Source organism: Vigna angularis, chromosome 4 (assembly GCF_016808095.1).
Source record: "Vigna angularis cultivar LongXiaoDou No.4 chromosome 4, ASM1680809v1, whole genome shotgun sequence".
In the NCBI taxonomy this organism is placed as follows: Eukaryota; Viridiplantae; Streptophyta; class Magnoliopsida; order Fabales; family Fabaceae; genus Vigna; species Vigna angularis.
In genome coordinates, this window is record NC_068973.1 from 39955556 (window position 1) to 39974351 (window position 18796).

General features: G+C 32.2%; 3 protein-coding genes across 6 annotated transcripts; 1 reads left to right on the top strand and 2 right to left on the bottom strand.

The window, feature by feature from the left end:
- Positions 1 to 575: 575 nt before the first annotated feature.
- Positions 576 to 5023, bottom strand: LOC108343595 (DUF21 domain-containing protein At1g47330). The gene is made up of 12 exons (XM_017581967.2): positions 4663 to 5023; positions 4504 to 4580; positions 4271 to 4354; positions 4075 to 4188; positions 3760 to 3846; positions 3405 to 3544; positions 3233 to 3320; positions 2544 to 2617; positions 2245 to 2429; positions 1624 to 1847; positions 1165 to 1211; positions 576 to 988 (listed from the first exon to the last, which is right to left on the bottom strand). Exons 1-12 carry the CDS (start codon positions 4838 to 4840, stop codon positions 808 to 810), a joined length of 1479 nt encoding a protein of 492 aa, XP_017437456.1. The 5' UTR covers positions 4841 to 5023; the 3' UTR covers positions 576 to 807.
- A 4644-nt stretch (positions 5024 to 9667) lies between these two features.
- On the top strand, positions 9668 to 11622 carry LOC108342065 (uncharacterized). The gene is made up of 2 exons (XM_017579770.2): positions 9668 to 10356; positions 10857 to 11622. Exons 1-2 carry the CDS (start codon positions 9975 to 9977, stop codon positions 11507 to 11509), a joined length of 1035 nt encoding a protein of 344 aa, XP_017435259.1. The 5' UTR covers positions 9668 to 9974; the 3' UTR covers positions 11510 to 11622.
- On the bottom strand, positions 10620 to 16699 carry LOC108341208 (uncharacterized). 4 transcript variants are annotated; one of them, XR_008248293.1, is made up of 8 exons: positions 16408 to 16698; positions 16206 to 16313; positions 16002 to 16132; positions 14760 to 14860; positions 14197 to 14256; positions 13228 to 13383; positions 12837 to 12954; positions 10620 to 12354 (listed from the first exon to the last, which is right to left on the bottom strand). XR_008248293.1 is itself a non-coding variant. In XM_052876038.1 (6 exons), exons 1-6 carry the CDS (start codon positions 16595 to 16597, stop codon positions 13299 to 13301), a joined length of 675 nt encoding a protein of 224 aa, XP_052731998.1. In that variant the 5' UTR covers positions 16598 to 16699; the 3' UTR covers positions 10620 to 13298. The 4 variants fall into 4 exon arrangements, 1 of the variants encoding a protein (XP_052731998.1); XR_008248295.1 differs by lacking the exon at positions 12837 to 12954 and having other exon boundaries at positions 16408 to 16699; XR_008248294.1 differs by lacking the exon at positions 10620 to 12354 and having other exon boundaries at positions 12760 to 12954.
- Between the last annotated feature and the right edge of the window lie 2097 nt (positions 16700 to 18796).

Consider the following 18796-nt stretch of genomic DNA (forward strand, 5'->3'; position numbering starts at 1 on the left):
GAAAGAGCAGTAACAATCATTTGCTAAGAAATTTGATTCCTTTAGTAGCTGCTTGCAATGGACGAAGTTGAAGAGAGGAAACTTTTAATTTCAGAAAGCGATCAGGGATTGAAAGACGACGAAGGTGTCGAGAAATTAAAAAGATAGAGAGGGTTGACTCAGTTTCACAAAATGAGAAGTGATGTGACACGCCGAACTCGGTCTAATTTTAACAGCGTTAGTTTTGGACACGAGAAATTACAGTTTTTTAAGAACAAGAATAAGAAAAAGACTAAATATAAAATCTCAGGATAACTGAGGGACTAAAAACATATTTAACTCTATTTTTTAAATAAGTATATATAAGTATATTTTAGAGGCACAGAGGGTAACTAAAAAAGCTCAACCAAAAATGCAAATCTTTTGTCTCTCTGAATTTGCACTACAATACAAATTGACAACCTCATTAGGATATCATGCGAGTGGAATAATCCAACATTAAAATATCTTATACAAAGGTAGCAGTCGATAAACTCGCGAAAATGAGATAAAAGATAACATAAAACCTCAGTTTTATGTTTAGTACATTCCAAAAATAAACAGAATTGGATGTGATATTAGAAAGTGATATTAGAAAGTGATAGATTTGCACTCCGCTTTCATCAAAAGTGAAAAAAATAAACTCCATTCTGTTTTGTCTGGCTAGTGCCCTTTCTCTATATTAGTTATTAACAAAATATAATACAAAGAAATTTTAGAGGAAACTATATACTGCTTTGCCTTTTCAACACAAGTACAAACCTATGTTATTCTCTCATTCTTTATGAACTATTGATTCCTTAGTGACTCACTTTCAGATATTAGATCGATTGTCGTAGGTGAACCTGTTGCAGAAGTAGCTGTAGAAATTGAATTAGTGGGTGTGTGCTGTCCTTGAACCTCTTGAGAAGGTTGCATCAGATTTGTATCAGAAGCCTTCTCCTTTGAAGCATTCATGTTAACTTTTATCCTGCATTTGCAATAACTCAATTTAATATGCTTCTTTCAATAAGCTAACAATGATCTATTGTTTGTTACTCACTAAACCAAATACAAAGAACACATAATGTCAGCTAGTAACAAATTGATCAAACTAAACTGGTGTGCATCAGATGAGAAATAAGAGGAATCCGATCGAGAGCTTACTTGTTATGGATATTGACATATTCATCAGTTTCATCCAATATCTCCTCCTGAAATACACAAAGATTTAATGAAGATGAATCAACCCATACAGCTAAATTAAAAGGCAATAGAAGCAAAACTGCAACTTAACAAGAATAGTAAATATGAAGCTCTTAAGGCTCTAGCAACAAAACTGCCCATTCTAGCAGTTTGAAACATCTTCATGTAACAGGGAAGTAGTCCAGCAGAATTCAAATCATGTAGTTCCTTCTTCAATAACTATCTAAAAAATAGCACTTAATCATCCATACTGAGTGGAAACAAGGAGGAGGAACCAGTGATGGCTAATTGTGCATCGGCAGAAGATAATTAAAGGTGAATATAGGGGTGAAAAAGCTAAAAAGAATATCAAAACAAATATACAGGATTAAATACTTTGGAGCACAAACTGCCAATTCTAAATGCACTAAAGCATCTAACCTGAAGAAGCTCTTCGATGACATCCTCCATTGTAATAACACCAACAACTACTTCATTGGGTGGAAATACTGGCAGGGGCGCATTATCAAGGTCCAGGATGCAATATGAACACCCTCTATGTCGCTTTTTAAAAGCAGGAGTTGCTGGTGGACTTTTCTTAGCTTGTTGAGAACCATCAATCTTAGTAACAGTAGCCAAAGTATCACCTGACTCCAATTTAGAACCTAAATATGCAGCCACAGTGAGGTATAAAAAGGTAGTCACAAAGAGTTTCACTTGAGACCGCAAAGGATCATAATACTAAAGAATACAATCGAGAATATATTTAAACATACAGAAAGAAAACCACAAAATTGTGAAGTAAAAAACCATATGGTTCTGAAAATAACCTTCAGAGAAGGAAACACATATCGAACACAAATGACAATTTCTAGGTATAAAAGCTTCCTCAAATAACCAGGAAGGTAACAGAAGGATTAATGACACTTTCAAAGGAACTAAAGTACAGTTTACCATATCCTGCTTTAAGAGTTCAACAAATTGCAAACCACACATAATATTTCGAAAGCACGTACTCACCAAAGAAACTGAAATTTATTCTACATTTATTTAAATCTCTACCTTTATCCAAGGGTGCATTCTCTCCCTTGTTCTTATAGTTGTCCCTGAGATCATGCTGTTCTCCATCTTTAACCTTTTTTGGGGCCTCGTTTTTACTGTTCAGATCCTTATACACTACTGCAATATGACTATGACCCTTCTGAAATTCGTTCAAAATATCATACAGAGGCATGTTCTCTGAAACACTGCAGGATGAAGAAACAATGACTACCTTGTAATGGCAAGCATCAACCATACACATGCGATCTAGTTAGTATGTAAGGACAATGTATCTCATCTCATGTGTAAAAAAGGATTACCGAGGAATTTTTCTGATGACCATTTTTCTTAGAGGAACTGCAGCCTTTGAATCAACCATAAAGAGATTTTTCACCTGCGCATAAAAGTGAACCGAAGATTAACTAACAAAGAATGAGTGGCATAATCGTGCATATCCGGTGGGCTAAGGCTAATGTTTTTGTTATCGTTAAGCGACACAATAGCGGATGAAAGTGCAGGGTTTGCTCTTTTTTACCATTTCTCCCGCAATCAATCTATTTTATTCCGGAATCATTTGACAGTAAAGTTCTATTATATATCAGTTACACCACAATCTATTACCACGTATATCATAAACAATAATCATAATCAGGTCTGATAGAAGATCTCAGTCAAGCTTTTTCATTCATTTGGTCGTAAAACTTCTGCGTAAAGATCAGATTTACATATTTCTCATGCATTTTACCCGAACAACCATTATAACAGTAAAGGAAAAAAATTAGTATAATAGTATGATATTGTTACCATTTGAGGTAGCCAAAAAGCACCAACTTATAAAACCAAACAAATAAGTGAAACTTGACTCAATAATATTCACCAGAATATCAAGTCATCCAATATGATTACAAGAGTTATAACAAACATTAATTATGGACGTTATCAACTAGCCATCTATAATCCTGTGCATCTATTTACAAAATCTGAAACGGAAGAAAATCAGAGAAATTACCAGAACAAGTCCAATAATATTAGTTTTCTCTCCTGCATAAACTGGAACTCTACTATGACCAATTGTCATTATCGAATTCAGTGTCTCCCTTCAGTGCAAACACAAAGGACATGATTAGAACAAAAGAAAACATGAGAATAGTGGAGAGAACATAAAGAATTCACAAACCCACAAATTTAGAGTTGCATCCAGATCAAGGGAAAATGCCTTTGATATGGGAGTCATGGCATCTTTTGCAGTCTTTTCTGTCAACTCAAGTGCCCCAGTAATGATGGTCGTTTCGTCATGAGTTAAATCTCCTCCTTTACCGGCCTAGAAAAGAAAACAATCGAGTATCCATGTTACACGAGAGCACAAAACAGTATGAGACTGAAATAACTTGGACATATTATAAATTTGAAACCAACGCTCAAAATATTATACAAGCACGTCTTAAAACATTCAAATGAATATAAGGGCAAAAGTTTTATAAATCCTCCAAAACTTGGATCTCCAAATTTTCAATTATATATATTAAACACAAACACCTCATTTCCATGAAAGTTCACAAAAGTCTTGAGCTCTGCCCTCTTCAAAAGGGCAGCATGTCCTTTACCCAACATCCAATCAAGAACCTGAAAACATAACAACCTCCATCAGAATTTTCTTTTAATACAGTAATCTACAGTTTTTTACATGCATATCCCCTTTCAGATATATTCTAGGGTGAAATAGCGTGATTGGTTTCCCATTTTAGATGTGTTTTTCAGAAACTTAAAATTACAGCTTTCGCTTCTCAACTGTGATTCCCTATTTCAAACTTCTCACTAACAGCTTGCAGTGGTAGCAATCCATAAGCATACCTTGCTGATTGGATAAGAAACCGGGTAGAAAACAAGAAGAAGAACACGAACAAATGGAGCCATCGTTGCTCCAACTGTCAATCCATATCTTGTGCAAATTGCCTGCGGCAATATCTGCACAAATCATAGAACACGGAACCTCATTCAACAAAACAGTCCAACTTCGATTATCCATATGACACGAATCAATAATTACCTCTCCAAACATGAGAATGAGAGTGACCGAAATCAAGACTGCAGCAGCAGGATGCACCAGCGAATCAAGAAAAATGGGAAGAGCCTAAAAATAGAAACATTAAAATCAATAATAATAATAATATTAATTATTATTATTATTATTATTATATTACTCTTATTTGTTATTTATTATTATCATTACTATTATTATTATTATCATAAAGAAAGGTTAAATTGGTTAATTGACAATACCTCCATGGCTAAGGAGTTTCCAATCAGAAGCGTGCAAAGCAGAAGATGCTGATTCTTAACCACTGGATAAATTTTCGCTGCAAAGAAATAAGAAAAAACGATGAGTACGAAGCAGTGATACTAAATTAGAATTGTGCAGGAAAAGGGGATGGTACGAACAAGCGTGAATTCGATCCTGAGGACGGCCAGATTTCATGAGAACTTCGAGGTCGACGAGTCCGAGAGACATGAGTCCGAGAGTGAGACCAGCCATTAGGCCCGCGAAGCAGACCAATCCTACGATCACCAACACGTACAATGAGAACTTTGTCCCGCAGCACGGTATCTCCGCCGCCATCTCTCTGAGAAGACACTCTCTCTCACACACACACTACAAAGAGAGCACTGCACAACGCAAAGGTTGTTGGCGTTCTCGTATTTTAAGGTCAGAGGTTAGGCGATGCTGATGTGATCAGCTTTTTCCTTCACTGTTTTGCGGTTTCGGGAGTTGTTGTGTTTCTTACATCAGAATAATGTGTCTGCGTATGCGTATGTACATGGTATAAAAATAATAATAAATGGTAATAATGATGAAAATACCTAATTCCTTTCTTTATTCTTACAGTGCTGGTTGACTGGTTTTCCCAATTCAAAGGCTGACTCGTGTCACTTTTCTTCTGCTTTTACTTTCTTTTCTTCCACATAGTTTTTTTTTCTTTTATTGGTAATTGCTTTTATGTCTTCTCTCGAAAACTTAATTTTCGAACCTAAAACCTAAAGTGGAAAAACATAAATGAACAAGTCACTTGAATAAGTATCTGTAGTGACATTTATTGTGATGAGATTAACCAAAGATATACACAAAAATAGATAGAAAGGTGTAACAATAATTAGAAGGAAGGACCACCACAATGGTGGAGGAATTTAAAAGTCCACAAATTATAATTTTTTAAAATAAGTAATAATAACTTAAAATTAAAATATAATGCTATAAATTATAACAATACTTTTTTAATATAAGATTTATTGTAATATACAAATATCAGTCATATAGAGGGAATTTTAGAATAAGGTATTTTTGAAAAGAACATGGAAAAAAAATTTAATTCATCTGAAAGACTTTGGCTAAAATAATAATATTTTTTATTAACTAAAACATTTATACATTTTTTTTAATTTGTTTTATCTTATTTCTGCAAATGATTGTAAAAAGTTATCCACACTTTGGTCAGAGATATAAGCATCAATTAATTATCTTATTACTGATTAGTGGTTATCACTCTTCCCACGTGTTAAGCACTTCATTAATCTGTCTCTCCGTAAAACAAAGGGCAATCTTAATGGTGTTGTTTTATAATTAATTCTGAAGTTGTATTTTAATAGTGTATATTTTTTATTCTTTTTTGAATGTGGTTCAAAATTCTTTTCATGAATTAAGAAAATGTAAATTTAGTTGACTTTTATGGAAATTTGTTTTCACTGTTTGGTTGAATATGAAGCCAAAATACATGATTAAATATTAAGTGAATATTAAACTGTGCAGTTGAAAAAACAAATATTAAAATTTAAGTCTACTTTTTCTAAAGAGTCTTAAATATTCAAGTAGTTAAAATTTTATTCTTGATAATCTTTTACTACTGTTTGATCGAATAAAGATGCTATGTACTATTAGTGTTTGTCTGATAATAATAAATGTAATTAATTATTTGAATATTGTATTTATAAATTTTGAGATGAATTTTTGATTAGTATTAATTTACTTACAATCAAAACAATAATGATCTAAAATATAATTATTTTTTGTGTTAATTCTCTCAGTGATTTGACCAATATTTTACTAATCGGTTTATGTAAAACCACTGTTAACTGTTGAATTAATAATTGATCGAATTGTCATACTATACATCATGTAAAGCTATTTAAAAATAACATTTAAATATAAAACAAAAAATTTCCAGTTATGAGAAAGAGAATGATACATCATAATTATTACTTTTTTATCATAAACTTTATTTCGTGGAGTTTTTTTTTAATAATTATAAATAGTTAAAATAAAATAGGTATATGTATTATCATGTAGCACGTTATTATCATTCTAACTTCGAAAACCTTTGAATAGAACACAATATCTTTTTTTTCCTCTTATATTGGACATAGGTATCTGGTTATTTCACAAACACATGCAATTTATTAATTGACACTCATTATCAATTCAAATCAAGACTATCTCAAAAAGGTCAAGAATGGGGTCCTCATATTCAATGCATAACAGTTTTTAAGTTAATTTATAACTAGATAATAGTATTTTTATTTTTGAATTTCCATTAAATATTTTTTTATCATGAAAAAAAAGAAATTTATCTTCTACTAAATAAAAAAGTTAAATTTGATACTTGACACAAACGCCACACACAGAGAGGAGTCTTTAACAATGCAGAATTATTTAAAAAAATCTCTGACGGTGTTAATTATTACAGAAAATTATGTAAGAATTACGACATTTAATTACTTCCTAGAATACTAAAATGGAAAATAAATACAAACAGTGGGCACATAGTTTGATCTTTTTAATAATTGACACGCGAGTCTGTAATTAAGCAAAAGAAGAAAATTAGAAGTCAATAAAATATTAACATTTTTTATCAGTTAGGAAGATTTTACAGTTATTTTTATACTGTAACCTGGGATAATATTCCTGCAAAATGGTTCTCTTGGATACGCATTTCTTGGCTTCTGCGTCTTAGTTCTTACATTAAAATATTTGAATGAGATGGAAGGACGGTTTTGCCCATCAGTTTTGTGCATTCATTTTTCCTTTTAGCCAAATTAAAAATTTCCAACTTGTGTACATGGATTCAGGAATTAATTTTAGGAACATGTGTAAACTAATTCTGAAAATAGTTTTTGTTTCGGGAGAAATCTCTTACTCAAAGCACTCCAAGTTGTCTTGAAAATCGAACAGACTCTTTAGTGGTCTTTTATCGTCCTAGTTACTTGTTCGCTCTTCCTTCTCCTTGTCTAAGTTGTGTGGGAGGGTACCTGTCAACGCTCAAGTTAGTAATATAACCGAACGGTTAGCAAGTGATGCATATAATGTGCATCATCCCTCTAAAGTCATACCTGAGACCTTTATTTATACTAATTGATGATGGACCTTTACCTTTTGCTGACCTAATGATGGCTCAATCACATCTTAATATGCATTAGGGACTTAATGAGTCATTACTAGTTGGTGCAGCCTAGGTGAACAACCATGGGAGGACATCCAGAGAGGTTGGTATGGGAGGACGGCTATGGGAGGACCGTACAAAAGGACGACCATGTGGAAGGACCGTACGATCACAAGGAGGACGGTATGGTTTAGTTTTAACATTAATGACATCAGATATAATAAAGTACGATTATTGGATGTGATAAAAAATATTTTCTTTAGTTGAAGTTGAAGAAAAATGTTTTTTTTTTTAATTTTATTTCGTTGAAGTTTTATTTTTAAAAAATGTTTTAAATGATGAAAAAAAAATATTTAAAGTGTGTTTAACCTTAATTTTTAAATGATGAAGATTTGTATATGGTAAGATCACATAGTTGTGCCTTTCATTTAGTTTAAAATAACAGTTAATAGATGAAATAAAATTGTATTAATGATAAAAAATGGAAATGGAATAATTTTGGTGTGATTTAATTGGCATATATTGAATATTCGTTTTATGATTCTCACGTGAGTCGAGAATGGATGCAAAAGAACTTGTCCCTAACCTAACAAGCTCATAGTGAGTTGGATGAGTGAATATATTGATTCATTCTATATCACAGAGTAGCTCAGTGAATAGATGCAACAAACCTAATAACACTAATACAAGTTGACTTAGCTGATAGCAAAAGTTGTACTGTATAAAGAACTTCAAGCTGGATAATTTTTTCTCCCTATGTAGGGAGGTTTTTGCATTTATGCGCTTAGCTTACCAAAATAAGCATACGACTTTATAACATTTTTGAAAGAGATACTTTATAACAACATTCTTATTCATGTACGGATAATGAGCACTAGAAAAGTGATTTTTTATGTGAGATTTATGGTAAAGAGAATATGAGTGATACTTAGTAAAGTCTAACATCCAAAAATAATACGAAGAATGAAATAACAATAATAATAATAATAATAATAATAATATACAAATGAAAAGTTAATTTAAGATTTGTAGGACAATTTAATAAATTTATTATGTACAGGGAATTGTGTATCATTGAAGAATTTATAGTTATTCACAGAAAAATAGATTTGCTGTCTCATATACAAAATATTATTTTTTTATTGGATGACTCACAAAAGTGGTATTAGAACCTATAGTTCTTCTTGAGTACCATTTCAGACGACTAATCTATGAATGAAAAAAAAAAACGAGGATTTCTCATATCGAAAATAAGTGATACCAATGTAACAGGTAAATCCTAGATTAAATGAATATAAGACAGTTGAACACCAATAAATCTTAATTTGCTATGATGCTGTGAAGTTTTACCTTTTAATATGTGATTATAATATTAGCGTGATGCCTAAAACTTGAATTTGATGACACCTACCTTGGGCTTTAGCCGGTATAGAAATTGATCCCTAATATATAAATTTAAAATAAATAAAGTTATATATTTTGATCCGAATTTTTTCAGTATATTTGTATATAAGTATGGCTTAAGTTTTAATTATTTATAAAAAAGAAATAAATATTTAAACATTTTAAAAATAAAACTCACTTAAAAAATGTCACAAACAAAATAAATGTCGTGCCGACAATGCCTATTAACGCACGAAGACGTGACCTTCTGGCTCAACAAATACAGCTCTTGCATTGTCTTAGGTAGTATAGGTATCTTGCATGCGGTTAAGAGTTGGTTTTAAGTTTGAAAAAAAAAAAAAAATTTGATTACATCAGTTGACAATTTATTTTGAAGGATGTTTTAGTCATTAGAAAAAGTGAAGTTTTTACACTATTAAAAGAAAGAGAGTGATTGAAAAGTGAAATAGTAAATATAAAGTGAGTATAAAAATATTATCTTAAATAAATTTCAGTATACGAAGAAATTAGTCCGGGAGTCTTACTTAAAAAGGAATTATAAATGGAAGATGAAAGTGGTGATAATTAAAGCATAAATGAATGGATAGGTTGAATAATTGTTTTGTTGTTATCCAAGTTGAGGCAGGCACATGTAGCAGTGGTCGTAATTAGTGGGAACCACAGAATGTCACTTTTGCGTTTGAAAAATGACAGGCGAGGGAGAGAAAGGGTCGGGTTATGCAGTTGTGGTAGTCGTGGACTGCATTCTTACCTTGCCTTTCACTAAACCAAGAAGCTGAGGCATCCCTTATTGTGTGTGGTTCTCTTTTCCTTATCTCTACCCCCAAAATCTTTAAACTTCGCTATATATAAATAAAATGCATTATCTTCTTCACAAGCTCCTCTTAATCCCTTGTTTTTGTGTAACACGCAAGAACCATGTCAGATAAAGTGAATGGGTTGCCCGAGGACCAAGCGTGGCAAGAGCTGAAGCTTCCAGACTTGCTCAACAGTGATGCTGTAAGAGAAATCCATGCAACGATTGAAAAAGAATGGGATTTCCTTAAGAGGTCAGCTTGCCAAACTGCTGCGGGAAGGGCTCTGTGGAAACATGCCATCCATGATCCACTCGCTGATTTACTGGCAGGGGAGACTTACTTGAGAAACCTCCATGAAAAGATCAAGAACGACCGCCTCAACAATGCTCGTGAAATTTCTGGAGTCATTCTTGCAGTACGAACCCTCTGGTTTGATTCTAGGCTAGAAGATGCCCTCAATTCCCCAACTGCCAGAGCAGCTCAGGTTGTTCTCCTTGGCGCAGGTTTGTCCACATCAGCCATTCATTTAATTTTGTCTTCTTAACAGCTTTCATCGCTTTTTTTTTTATTAATATTGGTAGCCGTAACTGATCAGTTAACTAGCAGGTTAACTCAGAATAAGTAATTAATTATGTTGGTCAAATGTGACTGTGCGAGTTTATTGCCTCTCAGAAAATAATAGCGTTAGGCTTAAAGATTGAGGACGTTTGAGTGAAACTACCAACGCCCTCAAGATCACGTTACAAGATATATAAAGGACACCTCCTTGATTTTGACAAACCAATTCTTATATCATTACTAACATTTTTTTGGACCACAGTCTATCTAGCCATCAGCTAAACATAATCAATGACATCACAATCCAGTGCATCTGTCCATATTCTTCAGAAATTAGATGTAACTGTCCATGCCTATAGCATTATATTTACCCTAGCAGTTATATATACTCGTAACTTTTTGGTACAAAAACTATATATTGATAAAGTTGGAAGTTTTAATGTAGGAATGGACACGAGAGCATATCGTTTGAGTTGCTTGAAGGACAGTGATGTGTATGAGGTAGACTTTTCAGGAGTGTTGGATGTAAAGACCACTATTTTACAAGCGGCTGCGGACTCAGCGTACGACTCGCAACATATTATGTCCAAAGCCAAATCCTTAACCAGAGTAGCAGCCGACATAAGAGAAAATGACTGGATGGAAAAGCTTGAGACTGCGGGATACATACCTCAAAAGAGCACTGTTTGGATTCTAGAAGGTATCATCTACTACCTCACCCAATCCCAAGCCATGCAAGTGCTGAGAATTTTGGCTAACAAATGCGTGTTAGCACACACAGTCCTTTTAGCAGACTTCATGAATAAGCCATCAACCACTCTATCCAATTCAGTCTTCCAATTTTACAGCGATTGGCCAGACCATCTATTGCCATCCCTAGGGTTCACTAATGTAAAACTTTCACAAATTGGAGACCCAGATGCCCATTTTGGTCTCTTAAATGATCCATTAAATCTCTTCAACAGGCTCCGCAGTTTGCCCAGATCGCTACAAACCAATCCAGACGATGGAAAACCATGCTGCCGATTGTACTTGGTGGAAGCTTCTGGTTCACCTGATCAAAATGTTTCACATAATGGACCAAACACTCAGTCTTGATATGTATAACCCTGTCTCAGATTCACGTCCAATAATCTTGTGGAGATGTATCCTCATTAATTGTATTGTACAATTAGCACATGGGAAGTAGGTATCACATTTTTATTTGCAAATTCGCCCAACAATTGTTGGCCCATATATGACGTCGCTCCTATAATTTATGTTCTACGCAGTCGGCGACCCAGGTAAATTAATTCTGCCTTTTTTTTCTCTTTCCAGTTCTTGTTGGAAGAATTCAACTCTCTTCTATGCGTAAAATGATGAAAATATTGCTGGTAAATAAATAATGCAGTTATTAATATCCATATTTGGTATTACTATTTAGCAAATACACCCAGTCAATTACTCCAGCCCCAAATCAAAATCCGATTTTTCACTCAACAAAATTGAAACAACAAAAAAATAATGTTCAGAGCAATTTTTTTTTTAAAATAAAAAACTGACAATCATTTTAATTCTAAAATTCAATTGTTATATTTTATTCATCACATTTCTAACTGTTTTTTAGTATCATAAAAAAATAATGCCTACTACATATGTTGTGATATTACCTGATTATAAATAAATAAAAGTAAACTCTGAACGAAATTATCACCAAATGAGTTATGTGAAGTAGATGTCTACTATTGTCTTGATTTGGCAGTTTCCAAGATATGGGGGAGGCGGGTTGTCCCATTTAGAAAAAAGCATTTATTACTTTTCTCCATTCAGTTTGAAGGTACACAAAAATCTTCAGCAACCACGACCTCTCCCTCATTAAAATAGCAGTCTCTTTCAAGAAGGCAGATACGCATCTTGTATTTTGTATCTTGGATTGGAGGAGAGTATCTATAAACTGATGACAACTGGACAGAAAACATCAAAAAGAAAAAGAAATGACTCAACAGAGAATATAGCACATTTTCTCTAAATAACGTACCATTACAGAAAGATAGCATCGATCAGCAAACAATACTTCCAGCTAAAATCACAATATATCATTTAAAATATTGTAACATTTAGAATCCTAATTGGAGTGATAACCGTTCCCGTATCGTATGAATTTATTTGATCCTTTGTTTAGAGCAGGACATTCCCTTCACAGTTCCAAACAAAAAGGGAAACAGCCATAGTTTAAGATGTAAATCGCTCATATTTTTTGGCTGATTTTAAGAAATAATTTCAGAACATCCTAGCAAATGCATATTCAGTATGTCAAATTATGAACACATCCCGTAATATCAAAACGATAAAGCTATTAAGAGCATGCGTATTTCCTCTATAAAACGATTCAGAGGATTGAATGCATTGAAAAAGAATATCATATGATTATTGACAGAGTGCTTACAGATTTCAGATTGAGAAACAAATAAGTATTTTAAAGTACGGCAAAATCATATTTTGGTATTCTCGGTAGTCAGCAAACCGGTGATACCAGAAAATTGGTTATTACACCAATAAGCTCCCTGAAAAACAAGTGAACGTTTTAGCAAAGGCATAAACCCAAAGCCTAGTTCAGACAGTACGGTGGTGAAAGAGTTTAGAGTCAAAACAAGATTCAGGTCTATTTGTTGATGAAATTATACACTACCATTTTTCGTTTTGAAAGTGCAATCTGTTAAAGAAGCTTAAAACTATAGATACGGCCAACCTTTTTCGTTATGGTAGATAGTAACTAAAAAAAATTTTAAAAAAAATCAAAGGAAAGTAAGCACTTAGAAAAAGACAGAAGCACATACTTGCGTGATTTTTTAAGGATCAACTTTCCACATCAAAAAAAGTAGGATAGGCTATTCTTTACAGTTAGGTTTCAACTTTCAAGGCAATCCGTAATTCCCTGCTCAAATTTGTCGAGATCAGATATGGTATCTGATACAGCATCCGCTATCTTTTCTCTGGGGGAAAAAGAAGGATTTTAGGCACAATCCATTGATACAATAATCAAGTGATAAGCACCCGAATAATAAAATTAAAACAAGCAACAATAACTTTGAAAGATAAAGCTCCGTCTCTTTAATACTTGAAGAGGCTAGAAAAAGAAAAAGAAACCAAAACTGACAGCAAATCATGAAGAAAAAAAAAAAAAAAAAAAATATATATATATATATATATATATATATATATATATATATATATATATATATAGCAACACTATTATAATTTAATCCAAAATAGATAGATCCTTGCAAGCATTAATAAAGAACCAGTTAAAGAGATTTTATAATTTTATACAAACAAATAAATAGATCCTTCCAAACATTAATAAACAAACAGTTAAAGAGAGGCAATAAAAGTCCAGTGAAAACTTTGGATGAAGCCCCTTTCAATCAATTGCAATAATATATTATCTGAGTTGTTCAAAACAGAAGAATAAATCTTAAGAAAGATCCACAAATAAATCAAACCTATGGTTCGGAACATTCCAGCAGCTTAACTACTGCTTTTCAGAAACCAAGCACTTCTCAAACAATTCCTAGTTCTCATTTTTTGTACACGAAGCCAATAAAAAAATATAAATTAGGCATAACATGAAATAAATTGTAACAAAAAGTAAAGTGAAGATTATTCATTAGTAATCAATACTAAGATTCTGGGGGTGGGCTTGCAATGAACTAGGTTCAATTCTTCACAAATAGCATAGAGAATTTCTTGAAATAAAAAATCTCCCTAAAAGATATTCCTGCAAGCAACTACTACAGCAAATATACCTATCTGATGCAAGTTGAATGTTGGTTTCACTTGCCATCCCACTGATAGTGGCGAAAGATCTGCATTTTTAAGAAGCAATGTGGTAAAAAATATTCCCCTTTAGATGTAATCAAATTAGGTAAACATCATGGATTTTGATCTCAAAGGAATATTAACATGGAGGACAAAAGAAGTGTGTAAAACAATGCTTCTGGAAGAAGACATAACAAATTGGAGAGACAAGGACCATTGAGACACTTGGGACTCAAAGGTTCTGATATCATACAAAACTTATTCTCCTAAAACCTTGAGCTAATAGGTGAAGGTTCGTGAATGTCTGTTACATTTCTATCAGTTATCATGACACAACAAAGCCTCTTAATAATATTCATAACTGAAAGTATGAATCTATGACCATTTACACAAAAACAGTCTCTTTTACAAGCACGATAAAGCTAGAATGCTAGAATGCCCAGTAAATAATCCCCTGGAAATTAAATAATTAATAAATATTATAAGAGAATTTTACGAGCCACAAGTTGGTGCAGTAAGCTACAGCACACCAATGCTGGAAATTGGATACCTTATAAGATTATCTAGCAAAGCTTCAGCTTTCAACTTTACAGGATCCTTATTTCCAAGCAACGAAGCAGCGTTCTTCACAATCAACCGAAATGTGCACACCTGCGCAAAAAAAAAAGGGACAGTGTAGGCTAATTATGTCTCCGTCCAAATGATTCTTGTACTTGAGCTAGCATGCTTGTTTGGGGATAGGGACCACAAACAAAATAAAATTCCCAGAGGAGAAGAACAGGGATGGAAATAATAGTGAGGCTTTGGTGGGAGAAGAAAGAAGAAATAATTTTAACCTATTGATGTTCATCTCTTTCCTTATCTACTCTCTATTTCTCTTCAACCCTCTCCTTATCTACTCTCTATTTTTCTTCAACCAGACGCCTTTAATTTATACGTTAGTTGTCATCTCTTTCTACTCCACCAACTATTTTCATCCTATCCATTTCTATCCTTCACCAAACAATATTAAAGTCCCCTTTCAACAGTATAAAATAATGCTAAAAGAAATGTCCTGTATTGCACAAGAAACCTATCACTGATAATTTGATTTTACAATATAAATATATTAACACCGGCAATCAATGAAATAATATTCTAGATATGATTTTAAAATAGAAAAAAAAAACAGTATATTTACTGATAGCATAAATTTTTTTAAACTATAACTGAATAACATGCATGATAAGCATATTTACTTTTAGATAATTGCTCTAAAAATAATATTAAATAGGATATTTTACTGGCGGATAATAATGCATGCCTATGAAACTTTTTAAATGAGAAGGGAATACCAAACTTCATATTAGCCATTCGTGATTGGATAAATATAATATGGGGAATATGTGGTTTTAGTCTCTGTGTTTTTTTAATCTCAAGCATTACTTTGTTCTCTATGCTTTCAAATTGATAGATCGGTCCACCACCAACATCTTAAAATAAGTGAAAACTATGAGATATAATTTCTCAATTTAAAAGTTAAGGATTAAAACCACGTTTTACAAAAAAAGAAAAAAAAACAAAATCACATTTTTCCAGTAAATTATTTTATTTACAAAAATCGAGTGATCGGTAATTTCAATTTGAAAACATTTTGATAATTGACACTCAATGAATTTGAAAACATTTTGATAATTGACACTCAATTACCGTCGTTGATTACTATTTTTCTATTATGCCATCGAAACCCTAATAATCAGTGAAACATGCGAGGCATTTGAATTATGCAAGCCATTAGAAGGCGAACACAAACCTCTACTCCGCTCTTGGCTTGGAAAGTGACGAAAGAATTCCGGTCCTGTGGTACGCAGTCCCTAGCAGCAGATATAAACAGCTGCTGAATCTGCTCCAAATCCTCATCCGTATAAGCAGCGTCGGTTTTCGCTGCAAATGGAACCAAATCGAAACCTGGTCAAGCTAAGAAGCATTGCAAGCGAGAAGAGGGGAAAAAACGTACTGAGCGTGAGATAGGCAGAGCGAAGGATTTGGCGGGAGGCATCCACGGGGGCCAACAGGAACTTGGAGGCCTTCCGTTTTTGCTCTTTCAGCCAATTCTTCGGTCCTGCTGCACAACAATTTCAAGAATTAGGGTTTTCGCGAATGCGACGAGAAGCAGCGAATGTAGCTGGGGAAGTAAGTAGAAGAAGAGTGGTGCCTACAGATGCCAAATTCAATGGCGGAGGCAGGTGGAGAGAGAGCGAGGAAGGAGAGCAGAGCGATGTCTCTGCGAGAGAGAACAGAGGAAGGGGAAACGGTGCATTTTGGAGGGAGTGTAGCGCGCGCCGTGACAGTGGATAAAAGTACGCCAGAAAAAGAAGAAATAGGGGAAACGACAGTTGGCAATGGCATTGTTTTTGCTCACTTGTTACCTTTGAGCGGATTCTTCCAGGTCGAATTGTTTCTTCTCTCTTACTCTGCACAATTTTCATACCAACCTATAAGGGGAAATTAATATCTTTTTTCTTTGCGATATAATAAACATATATATCTAGGGAAAGTGTTACTTGTCATATTCTAACCCATTTTAATGATTTTTTTTAATTTAGTATATTTTACTCTCTTTTTTCTGTTTGATTTAATTTTTTTTAAGATAATTTGTTATATTTAAATATTTGATATTTGCCAAAAGACTTTTTTTTAGAGGTAATTTATACTTCTATACCATTATGTAAACAAAAATAGTCAATTATACATTTTTTAAAATTTATTTTTATTAAGTAATCAGTTTTAAATTTAATTATTTTCAAACTAAAATAACTATCTATAATAAACTATTACCTACAAAATAAATATAATTTACATATAATAAATATAAAAAAAATATTTATATTTACTATTATAATTATAATTTTATTATTTTTTATCATAAATAAAACATCAACACGTGTTTTTACTAGTTTAATAATAAAAAATTTAACTAAAATGATTAAAATAATAAAAAATATTAAATTAAGAAAAATAAATTAATTTAAACTTTTTATTTAATAATTTATAGGAATGTCGATAACTCTGGTCCACACAAATGAATTAAGATGTAAAAGAATGACTACAAAGTTTTGTTGCCCAGTATACGAACTACCTAGTATAAGCAAATGAAAATAAAAATACATATAAATATTGTAATAATAATTTTATTATGATGTTTTACATATGTATTCCATTTATTAAGTCTATCATTGATAATAAAATAAAAAAATTAACAATTATATCAAATAAATTAAATAAGTATATTAAAATTAAATCGTGCGTAAGCATAAAAAAATTATAGTAATTAATTATCAATTTCATTAACTTTAAAAGAATTATTTTTCGTCCATTTCTTTGATGCTTGAAAGAATTTTCATTTTTCATATAGTTATAATCTTTCCCATTGCTATTTTATTAATTTGAAGATCGACAATGACAAAATTTAAATAAAAATAATATAATAAAGATATGATTAATTTTAAAGATTTTATTATTCTAAAAATATCATACCATCTTTTTCACTTTTAATCAATAAATGATTACATTTGGGAATAATGAGGCGAAGAAATAACAAAACAACTAAAATAAAAGAAAATTGTGTGCTTAGTGATTGGGATATAATAGATTTTCTTTATTACGGTTTACGTAAACTAACCCGTTCTATCATGTTAGTGACATTAATGACCCGTGAATGATGTAAGATAAACTTAAACGGATTAATAAGAGTTAAAATGAATTGAAGAAATAAAAAGACAAATAAAACAAAAGAAGATTATGTGATTCTGATTCAAATATAATGTATTTTTTTTTTTATTACTGGTTATATAAACTAACTAATTGTATCATGTCACGGACATGATAAAACCCTAAATAATGCATGACAAATTTAAACCGATTAAAAAGAGTTAAAATTTTCATTTTTCTTTTACTTAACTGAAGGATAAATCAATCATCATGCTTAACTTGTTTCATTCTTCTTTTAGTTAGACGAAGGACGAATCAACTATCCATATAATTTATTATAAATATTATGTTATATAGATTTTTTTTAACCTAAGACTTTTCAGAATGACGTTGACCGTTCAAGTTATCTATTTGGGTTGACCACCCAAACCTAAAAGTATAGACAAATTATCTGTGATAATAATCCATTAAACTCTAATAGAAATTAAGGTGTGATTGAGTTGTCATTAAATCAGCAAAACGTAAAGACCATCACAATTATTATAAATAAATATCTAAAGTATGACTTGAGAGAGATGAAATACACTATATGCATCATTTGTTGTGCTAACCATAGTTATATCATTGACTTGAGTGCCTTTGAGAGATAACCACTAACACAGTTTCGACAAAAAGAAGAAAGAGCAAACAACATAACTTGAATTTCATTAGCGAGCCTATCCAACCAGAACAACTTGAAGTGCTTTGAATAAGAGACCTCAACCGTATCTAAAATAGATATTATACTTTTATGAACAAAAGTTACAATTTATTTAGAGTTTTGTAATTTATTTTCATACAACATTTTTATAAGTTTAAACCGTTGAAATATAATTTATTTTTCAAACAACAGTTTCA

Coding starts and splice junctions, on each gene's coding strand:
- LOC108343595 (XM_017581967.2), bottom strand. CDS start 4,840: ATGGCGGCGGAGATACCGTGCTGCGGGACAAAGTTCTCATTGTACGTG. Junction 4,581..4,662: donor TCAGGATCGAATTCACGCTT/GTTCGTACCATC, acceptor ATTTCTTTGCAG/CGAAAATTTATCCAGTGGTT. Junction 1,212..1,623: donor TCATCGAAGAGCTTCTTCAG/GTTAGATGCTTT, acceptor TGTGTATTTCAG/GAGGAGATATTGGATGAAAC.
- LOC108342065 (XM_017579770.2), top strand. CDS start 9,975: ATGTCAGATAAAGTGAATGGGTTGCCCGAGGACCAAGCGTGGCAAGAG. Junction 10,357..10,856: donor GGTTGTTCTCCTTGGCGCAG/GTTTGTCCACAT, acceptor GTTTTAATGTAG/GAATGGACACGAGAGCATAT.
- LOC108341208 (XM_052876038.1), bottom strand. CDS start 16,597: ATGCCATTGCCAACTGTCGTTTCCCCTATTTCTTCTTTTTCTGGCGTA. Junction 16,314..16,407: donor CGCCATTGAATTTGGCATCT/GTAGGCACCACT, acceptor ATTGTTGTGCAG/CAGGACCGAAGAATTGGCTG. Junction 16,133..16,205: donor CTCTGCCTATCTCACGCTCA/GTACGTTTTTTC, acceptor TTCCATTTGCAG/CGAAAACCGACGCTGCTTAT.